Source organism: Cryptotermes secundus, unplaced genomic scaffold (genome assembly GCF_002891405.2).
Source record: "Cryptotermes secundus unplaced genomic scaffold, Csec_1.0 scaffold959, whole genome shotgun sequence".
Classification (NCBI taxonomy): domain Eukaryota; kingdom Metazoa; phylum Arthropoda; class Insecta; order Blattodea; family Kalotermitidae; genus Cryptotermes; species Cryptotermes secundus.
The window spans coordinates 89034-99665 of NW_019722440.1; the positions used below are offsets into that span (position 1 = coordinate 89034).

The following is a 10632-nucleotide window of genomic DNA, read 5'->3' on the forward strand; positions in this document are numbered from 1 at the left end:
GTGCAGTGATCAATGGAAACCTAGATCTGATAGTTTCGGACATGAATACATAACTCAGAACGTGTAAAAGAAAACATGTATATGAAAAACCCTTCACAGTCAGATTTCCTGACAGCAGTGAATGGGAAGACGGGTTTTAGCCCAATAGAAAAGGGAGACTGATCTGGTTTACAGATGGTTCCAAGATAAATCAGGGCACTGGAGCTGGTGTATACTGCTATGGTACGAGGCGGAAACTTAGTTTCAGCCATGGGCAGTACACAGCAGTACTCCAGGCAGAAGTATATGCCATTAAGGCATGTATTATGGAAAATTTAGATAGGAACTACAGAAATAGGAACATCTACATTCTATCTTACAGCCAGGCTGCACTTAAAGCTCTTGACAAACACCAGATTAATTCAAAATTGGTCTGGGATTGCCACCAAACCCTCATGGAACTGGCCAAACATAACAGGGTACAACTGATATGGGTGCCAGGGCATGAGGGAAATGCTGGAAATGAAACAGCAGATCAACTTGCTAAGAATGGAGCTGAACATCCATTCATAGGACCTGAACCAGACTGTGGCATCTCTATACGAGCTACGAGAAAGGCAATCGGGGACTGGACAAACATGAAACACAAGAAATATTGGGGATCCCTGACTGGACTCAGGCAAGCAAAGGGACTCATACAAGGACCTTCCGCTAAAAAGCGAAGGAACTGTTGAAGCTAAACAGGAACCAGATACAAAGATAAATTCAAATTAAATTCTGATGTCTATAACATGAATACTAGACAAAAATATAACTTCCACCTACCCTCATCAACTTTATCAGTATATCAAAAAGGAGTCTACTTTACTGGCATAAAAGTGTTCAACAATCTGCCACAAAGTATTAAAAACTTGGGCAATGATACTAAAAAGTTTAAATCAGAGTTAAAGAATTATCTACATGCTCATTCCTTCTACTCTTTAGATGAATACTTCAATGTAAATAGAGAATGATGTAAAATTAAGTTATATTAATTTTTAAGCTAAAATTGCCTGTACTTATGTATGCAACCTTTTGACTTGTTCTGTATCCAAAGGTACTAACCTCCTTAGGATTTATAGAATGTAAATAAATTCAATTCAACGGGTGGTGGGACTACTTACAGGACATTATCACCTCTTCAAACTGGGACTAAGTGATAGTCCCACCTGTGAGAGGTGTCAAGAAGAAAATGATATAAGTGTGAATGTGAGGCCTTAGCTTATTTAAGATTATGTCACTTGGGTCAATACTTTATGCAACCAAGTGACTATTTCAATTCCCCCATGTATGAAATCATGCGCTTCATTCGAAGCGCAGGATTGCTGACAGGATAATCAAAAGGGGAAGCACAATAGACCACTGTAGGTCGTGGTGCAAGGGCCGAGAAAGCCCACCCCTTATACATTCATTCATTCATTCATTAAACATATTCCTAAGCCACACACACGTGGGCGTGTGCACACACAAACACAGAGGTCACTCAGATCTCTCCAGTCTTGCCCAACTAAACTTGCCACCATATAACAAATTTCATAACATGTCTTGAGGGCTGAAACATATGCCACAAGTCCACAATTTTACAGTGATGCTCCATTTAAAGTTTCTTTGGGGACCAGTTGATTTTTACAATAAACCAAGAAAAATCTTAAGTAGATAGAATTTTACACTGAGTATATTGATCCTGGATCATGGAAAATGGATTTTAAATGGGAGAAAATTTAAATTAAGGAATGTTAAATGAGGGTTTCATTGTATATAGAGCCAAAATGAATTTCACTTTTTTAACTCTCTGACTTCTAGTAGTATCACATGGCAAGATGTTATATTGATTTCTGTACAAACCGCATTACACTATAGAACTTACGTTTGTAACGACAGTATAACTCACTAATGGTGAGATCCTCATCCAAAATGGCTGGATTTTGTATGACAGTTGTTGACTCCTCAATATCATCAATTTCCAATTCACATTCTAAAGATGTCATGTCAGCAGAATTCTTTTTACTCTCATGTTTCATCTTATCCAGGATGTCCTCCAAGAAGAGCTGTTCTACTGGGAATGTTCGGCCTGGAGAGACAACCATAGCATTAACATAATATTTCAATTCAGTATCTCCTCATATATCTTTACATCCCAACATTCTTATTATAAAAGTGTACACAGAAGAGTTGCAATGAGAGGTGGGAAGAATGTTATTTACCCTATCCCTTACAAGTCTGAAATTGACCAGTTAAAGATATTAAAATAAAAATAAATATTCAAATTATGGTTTTCCAAGATGAAATGAGGTACAGTTTGATACATAAGTATGCATTCATCAAACTACATGGCATCACATCCCAGAAGTCATCTTCACATCATCATGGGAACTCCAAATCTCAAACAAACATCACTCCTGTAACTGAGGGACTTTGGTGCAGTATTCTCTGATGTTTTACTAATTTGTCTTCATGAAAGCATCTAGCATGATAACATAATTTTATTTTGAATTAAACAGTTTAAATAATGTATATATTTTGCTTAGTGCTGCCTTCCTTGTAACACAGTATGCACAATTTCGACACCATTACTATGTAAACATGTGTGTGAAAACAAAACTGGGGAAAATATTTAGATGTTATAGATGAAATAATCAGAACTGTAGAAAATTACATAATTGGGAACTGCATGATTTGTACTCTGTGCTTACTATTACTAGGGTCATTAAATCAAGAATGTTGTGACTTGATAGACAGGCATGAATGACATGAAAGTCAGGAATGCATAAAAATTATGTTTGGACAACCTCATGAAAGCATTATATTTGGTAGGCAAAACTGGAAAGACAGCTTAAGGAAATGTGTCAAGGTATGAACTCAACTGAGCTTGAGTTCAGTGGCAGACCATTATCAAGGTTATGATGAACACAACAGTTGAATAGTTATCAGCAGGTCAGGGAATGACAGATATCACTGAATACATTACTTTCTGTTGGAAATTTGACTTAGTGGACATTTTCTATGCATATATTCTGGTAAACAGCAAAACTCTTCCTTACCAGGAATCTCAATTGTAGGCGCTTGCCCAAAGTAGCTTGAGAAGAGGCTGGTATTCAATGTTGCACTCATGAGTATGACTTTGAGGTCTGGTCGCACAGGAAGAAGATCCCGTAATACCATCAGGAGGAAATCACTACAAATTAAAAGAAGAAAGCTCTAGGAAGGCTGTATGATCCAAACTTTTCTACTTTTCTTGTACTAGAACACAATGCCAAAAAGTTACAATAGTTTTCATCACCAAAAAGATAATAAAACTGGTGAAACTGTTGTAGTTATCTGTGGTTATGAGTTATAAGGATTCAACAAATTTGATTAATGATCAAAGCCCTGATTATAGTAACTGAAACATGTGACAATATCAACATTGTCAGAATAAGAAGCATATGCACACTGGAAAATTCAAAATTTTGAGACTGATAAGTTGTTCAAATAACATTTGTAATATTCCTGCCTGTGGTCATCTTCAGCACAGAAATACAGTCAAACATAGTTCATCGAGAAAGTACATCACAGTGCACATAAAGCATTTGCAATGTCTTCTGTAATAAGAGAGTTTAGACCTTACTCTGGTAGTCCTTCTCTAATATTAAACTATCTAACGCAATGCACTAAAATCGTGATATGATAAAAGTACACAGGCAAAGACATGCACACACCTCTGTTCACTCCTCTCATGTACTTCATCTACAATGATGTGAGACACAGAACTCAAATGCGGTTCACTTTCAAGTCTCCGCAAAAGTATGCCTGTCGTGCAGAACAAGAGCCGAGTTGATGATGACATCTTCCTCGCCAAGCGTATCTGTCAACATATTAAGAGAACAACTGATCACCATGATGGAGCAGTACTACATTTTTTATTAATTTTAATCTCCAGTTACAGTTCACAATCAAAGGTTAAAATGGGTGCAGCATAGTCCAGGCGGAATACAGAATTAAAGGGCAATCTCTGTAGTTAGAGAATATATTCTTGTGAATTCCAATTCACAGCTGTAGTCTTATGAAGTATCAAATGCATCACCTGGTAACCAACAGTGCTGCCAATTGTTTCCGCTCGTTCCTCTGCTACTCTCTCAGCTACCCCAATGGCTGACAGTCTCCGTGGCTGTGTGCAGATTATCTCCACATGCCTTGTATTGCCTGAGTCCCAGCTCAAAAGCCAGTCATCAAGCAAGAACTGGGGAATCTGGAAGTCAGTATGAAGTGACATCTTGATAAATACAGGAGTGTAACAACATGTAAATAAAAGAAAACAACAAATGATCTGAGAAAAAAAACAAATCTCTGATACATTCAGTTTAAACAAAATTTTGCTGCTCATGTTCTGAAATACATCATCATCATCATCATCATCATCATCATCATCATCATCATCATCATCATCATCACAGGCACAAAGGCCCTTTGTGAGCCCTGGCCTTCCTCAGGATTGCTCGCCATTCTTCTCCATTCGATGCTACATTCCTCCAGTTCTTTACACCCAAAATTCTTATGTCCTGCCACACACATTCTTCCCATCTCAATCTTGGTCTTTCCACTTTCCTATTTCCTTCTGGTTTAGTATTAAGTATTTTCTTAATCTTTCTATTCTCACTGGCATGTATTGTGTGTCCAGCCCATTCAAGCCTTTTCACCTTTATAAATCCAATAATGTCTGGTTCATTAAATAGTACGTATAGCTCATGGTTATACCTCTTCCTCCATATTCCATTTTCTTCCACTGGTCCAAAGATATATCTCAGGATCCTCCTTTCAAATATTCTTAACAGTCTTTCAACCGACCTTGACAGTGGCCAGGATTCAGAGGCATAAGATAGCACTGATCTTATAAGTACTTTATACATCATAGTTTTGGTTTTCCTAATTATTAATTGGTATTTCAGGTGTTTCCTAAGGCCATGGAGATATTTATTTGCCGCAAGTACACACTTTTTTATTTCATCACTGATATAATTTTTACAGTTAACTTCTGATGAAATATGTACAAGCAGCTTCAATTATTGGCAGTGAAAAGCACTCAACTACTAATATCATTTATAGTATGTATTTCGGTAACACTTGACAGACTCTAAAATTTGGCTGTCTCCGATCTACTGTTCATGAAAATATCTCTTGACTAAGCTTCAGAACCAAACCTGGGTACTCTTCCCACAGCCAGTGTCGCCACTGATCACCACCACCTGATGTTGTCTGACTGCCTCCAAGATAATTTCCATGTGGCCCCAGACTGGCAGCATCTGTCGGTCCACAAGCGATTTCTTGTAACAAAGTTCATTCTGCTTCTCCAGAAACTTTTGAACGATTATTTCATCTTCCCTGTTTCACAAACATAAATGCAGTTAATAATTACATTCTACATTCTAATTTTATCCCACTGCTAAAAAATTCATGCAAGGGCACTGCACAGTTTCTCATATGCGAGTATGACCGACTTTACCCATGTTACCTTAGATATGAAACCGATTTTGCGAGTAACCACTGCTGGTTCACTAGCACAGAACAATGAACTCTGTCTGACTGGAAGAGCCAGTATGTAGAAAATTGAAACTACACATTTCGGTTCACAATGCACATATCATTATTTCCTTCAAGACACCACTTATGCATTTCTATTCAGGGATATGGCCTCCATAAATTACCAACATTTAATCAAAATCTTTACAGACGTTTTTGATAAAATAGCCATTTTGTATTTTGGGGCTGATCTGAAGGCCTTATGCTTCTGGGCCTAGAAGAGGGGGATGGAAAGCATGTAAATCCACCAAAATCTTCCAACTTCACTAAACTTTCTCATATACTGTACATTATGTATATGTATATGTATAGGAGAAACACTCCTCTCCTTTGTTTTGTAGTTAGCATATAAACAGACAAACATAGCCATAAAATTCCCAAGTACTTAGAGCATTTGGAATTGGCAAGGTGCAGATTAACATCCAAAGGAACATGCCTCAAACGTTTTAATACTGTAATGAAGTATAATTACAATGAGTTACCATAAAAAGTCACATGTAACGTTACAATACTTCACCAATTACTGATATCACTAATACAGAAAAATGCAATGTTTGAAGGATCTGGTTCTCTCTCTCTCTCTCACACGCACACTCATATATACATGTACACAGAGTAACATGGGGAGGGAGGTAGGGAGGGAGAAAGAGAGAGAGGGAAAATGGAAAGGATTTTAAAAACTACTAAAATAAAAGTGAAAATAGCAAAAAACGAAGATGGGGAAAATCTGTAAATGTTCTAGTAAAAGTTCTAATTCCAGGACACAGTGCAATTTACAACAGTCTGGTGAAAGACAACAGATATTTCAGCGGAACATATTGCCTCCATCTTCAGGGCTGGAAAGGAAGCCAGGCAAGCAGAGCTAGTTCCTTGTTTGACTTGCTTTTTGAAGAGATAATATATTCCTCCAAAATGTCATGTGACTTTCACCCAATTACATGGCATTATAACCCAGAAGACAGAACTCCCCACAGCCGCTGGTGTAAGGACCTCAAATCCAGTCTAGAAGAAAATTAACTTTTACATCAATTAAAAAGAAGGGAAAAGCAGAAATTAAATAAGGTTACTGGTAGAAGAAGTACTGTGAAGGTTCTGTTAGGAATGGAAGAGATAAAAAGAAAATAAATTACTTATGCAGTGGAATCCCCAGTTAATGTCCCTTAATTTACGATTTTCCCTCATTTTATGTTTAATTTCAATGACTTGAAGCTAATGATCTCTGTTAAATTTCCTCCATTTAAGATTGCTCTTAATTTAGTGTTTAAATCCACTGCTGCCAAAAAAAAATCAAAAATGGGTATTTCACTATATTTTCAAACATCACAGAATTTCATTTTCTAAGACATTAGTGGCACAGCAATAGGTGGTTGTGTTGATGCAAGTCTAACACTGAACCACAAAGGAAGACTGGTTGCTTATACAAATAAAAACCACAGTTGACAAAAAAAGTTTTTATAAATACAATAAATTTTAATTTGAAGAAAGCAGTCTTCTGGGAAATGGCGCCATATAGATCTTGTGTTAACCGATGTTTTGGAGGAACGTATCGCCTCCATCTTCAGGGTAGAAGAAAAAAGAAGAAATCTGGAAGTGAAGAACTAGCGTCTATTTGCCCCTGCTCATGCTGGTTCTTTGCTTGAGATTTTCTTCTACCCTGAAGATGGAGGTGATATGTTCCTCCGAAACGTCGGTTAACACAACATCTACACGGCATCATATCCCAGAATACTGCTCCGTCACCTCCAGTGCTTCCAGGCAATGACGTTTATAGAAGCCATAACTGTAAACAAAACAAGAAGTCATCTTTCAGAATCTGAGAATTGTTTGCCATTGTATTTACTGTTGTGGGAAAATTTTGCTCATGTACCAGAACTGGGAATTTAAGTTTTAACAAAGCAAGTGACATTATGTTACATTACTAGCCAACATAAGACATTTTTACTTATTTGACTACTACTATCTACTACATGTTTCTGCTTAAACATGAGCCAAACTTAGATAGATTATACATAATGCACTTTATACAAATTTTACCCTTACTTTTTTTTTCACATATATTTTGTCCAGTACATAATCTGTATGTGTACCCTACACTATACAGAATCATGATTAATCTTCTTACAAAGTGAATCAACAGCACAAATATTACACTATATATATGTAGAAGTTATTTTACCTTCTATCACATTACGTATATACATCATCAAAGAATATTTCAAATAACAGTTGTACTTCACAACAGAATTTATATTTTATATCCCATGCCCCCCACCCACCACTTGGTGAACATGTAAACATGGTATATATTGGACAAGCATATAGTAAAATCAAATTTCCCTCAGCAACTTAATGATACTAAGTATCACTGACATCTGTTGACCAGTCTCAAAGATGGAACATGTTGAGAGTCATGACCTCTGCACCAGGGGGCTTTTTCATGCACATTACGCAAAGAGTGTACAGAATCGCACAAGTGACGGTTTTCTGTTGTTATCACAGAAAGCTTTACACATACCTCTCAAGTTTGGCCAAGGCATATATGTTGACATTATTGTGTGCCACTGTGGTGTTCACGTTTCCTCCCTGGCCCATATTTGATGACAAGTCCTTCACCGAGAAGCTCTAACAATGAAAAGAGTTTGTGAAAGTTATGAAGAGAAATAACCTATTTACCAAACATCTTCAGTGCAGGATTCTAAAGTGAGCCACTCCTTTTATTTACTTATTAAGCTAATTCCTGGAAAAATACAGAAAGTAATGCTGTGTTTATTTCAAGAAAGGATCCCATTCTCTGTGCTGAGCTCATGCATGCCATCCTTACATTCAAGCTGATCACAATCATCCCTAAAAAAAGCACAGCCTATATTACTCCAACACTGCATATGATGATGCCTCTAGCAGTAACACATAACTAATACAATGTGGCAGTATTGAACCTAAAGGTGAATTTGAGGTTTATTTAATTACCAGATCACACACAGAACATCATAACCTAACCAATCCCCTTAAGCTGTCACTGAATTATGGATTTACTGAAAGTTACTAGCCCCAACAAAACATCAATCCAATTTAACTAATGGAACCTTCACATCCATGTTGTAATAGGTCAAAGAAAAAAAAATGTCTGGTATTTAGAAGACAAAAAACCACAACGTTGTGGTTTTTTGTCTTCTATATACCAGACAATGGATGGTGTCCAAAATAAGCCTAATAGTTCTGCACAGCGTACACCATCATCAGAATCCTTCCAAGTCTATCAAAGAAAAAATGTATAAAATTTATGGAAGACTGACATACTCATTTTCACACTGCTGTGAACACTTCTATTGTGGCTGTGGGCACCTGCTAGCTTCCATATCATCTATTTATCCCTCATAACTGTAAACAAAATTAATAACCATTACTTACAGATCCCTGTAAGCACCTTATGGTTTCTTGGATCACGTTTTCTGATTCCCTGCTAAGGTTGAGTGTTGGCATCTCTGCCTCAAGCTGATCTAGACAGTTGCTGCTGCCGAAAATACTGTAACCAAAACATGGGATACATATGAAATGAGAACTAAGCACATCAGAACTAAAACTTTAACTGAATAAATACCAGTATTGTATTTGGAATATAGTTTTGACTATAATGAAATTGAAGGCGGCGCCAAAGCACAAGCTGTTAGTCGCTGGCTTCCCACGGAGGGGGCCCGGGTTCGATCCCGGATCTGGTCAAGTGGAATTTGAGGTGGACAAAGTGGCGCTGGTGCGGGTTTTCTCCGAGTACTTCGGTTCCCCCTGCTAATCTTCATTCCCCCAAATTCTCCATCATCATAATCACCCGGGGCAGGTACAACAGACCAATGAGTGGCCCCCGTGCCGAGTCGACCCAGCTGGACTCCACTCCCCACTACGAGGGGGGGGGGGAAGAAAAAATCATGAAATTGAACTTGCTTACCTGGAGATCAGGCTGTCCTTGGAATTCGTAATTACGCTCATCGTCAACAAGATGGGCCCAATTCTCGTATTTTCTTCTCCCTGTCGCGTTCTTTCCGCTCTTACTTTATCAACTACAACAAGAGGAATGAATAATGTCAGAGTCAGAGTCAGAGTCACGTTGCAACTGACGGTCAGTCAGTCTGTCTGTCTTGGTGTCGAGCCCCAGCTCAGATATTTCTTTTGAATGAAAGTTACTGTCTTGTCCATGTGTAGCGCCCTCTCTGACGAGAGGTCGGGTCTGTCATTTGTTAGTCAGTCTGTATTACTAAGTCCACTGTCTGTATTTACACATATTTACAGTACACACTTATATCTTATTTAAATGTACAATATATACACGGCCTCTGTCAGTCCAGGCTAGGTACAGCAGATTATGCCCTTTTAACATATATATATATATATCCTAGTAGTATTAGCTACCACGGCAGTCTAGTCACTTGAACGGTCGTATGCCTGACCGCCGCCAAGTTTAAGCCTCTTATACTTTCTGTGTCGGGCTTCGCCTTGTCCGATGTTGCGAACATTCTCATTATCATGATTTTGTATGACTTCTGCTTGTTGCCTGCATAATTTTGTTATGTGATCATATACGTATGGGATTTTGATTGCCATGTGCAAATCGCGGACCGGTGTGCGCCTTGGAAAATTGCCAATCGTGCGGAGAACCTTGTTTTGCAGGCGCTGCAATTTCACTAGATGAGTGTCTGCCGCAAACTCCCAGGCGGGACTAGCATAAGTCATTACGGATCTAATAAGAGCTTTGTGGAGGGTCAGTTTAATGTTAGCGCTCAATCGCTCACTTTTGAATAGGGAATATACTCTAATGAATGTTCTGAAGGCCTTGGCTTCGATCATTTCTATGTGTAATCTCCAAGTCACTTTCTTATCGAAGATTACACCTAGATATTTTGCACTATTTACAAATGGAATGTTTCTTCCATTTAGAGTAAGACAAGACTCAGGCGGTCGACGACCACGAGAGAAGTAGACCCCCCGAGTCTTATCTTCATTAATTTTTATATTCCAGCGCTCACACCAGGTCTCCATTGAGCTGAGACCGCGCTGGAGTTTTCTAAC

The 10632-nt window shown here is 38.1% G+C and overlaps 1 protein-coding gene across 2 annotated transcripts in view; it reads right to left on the bottom strand.

Moving 5' to 3' along the window:
* The window catches only part of LOC111861511 (putative ATP-dependent RNA helicase DHX57), a 40623-nt gene extending 30963 nt beyond the window's left edge, over positions 1-9660 (bottom strand). Inside the window, exons 1-8 of one of the 2 annotated variants that reach the window (XM_023846158.2) lie at positions 9515-9660; positions 8983-9097; positions 8090-8196; positions 5196-5376; positions 4082-4246; positions 3717-3862; positions 3060-3193; positions 1886-2089 (exon numbers count right to left, since the gene is read on the bottom strand). In XM_023846158.2, coding sequence (XP_023701926.1) covers positions 1886-2089; positions 3060-3193; positions 3717-3862; positions 4082-4246; positions 5196-5376; positions 8090-8196; positions 8983-9097; positions 9515-9555 — 1093 coding nt within the window. In that variant the 5' untranslated portion in view covers positions 9556-9660. Of the gene's footprint in view, positions 1-1885; positions 2090-3059; positions 3194-3716; positions 3863-4081; positions 4247-5195; positions 5377-7614; positions 7772-8089; positions 8197-8982; positions 9098-9514 lie in introns of those variants that run through there. The other variant, XM_033750353.1, reaches the window with a different exon arrangement.
* Positions 9661-10632: the final 972 nt, after the last annotated feature.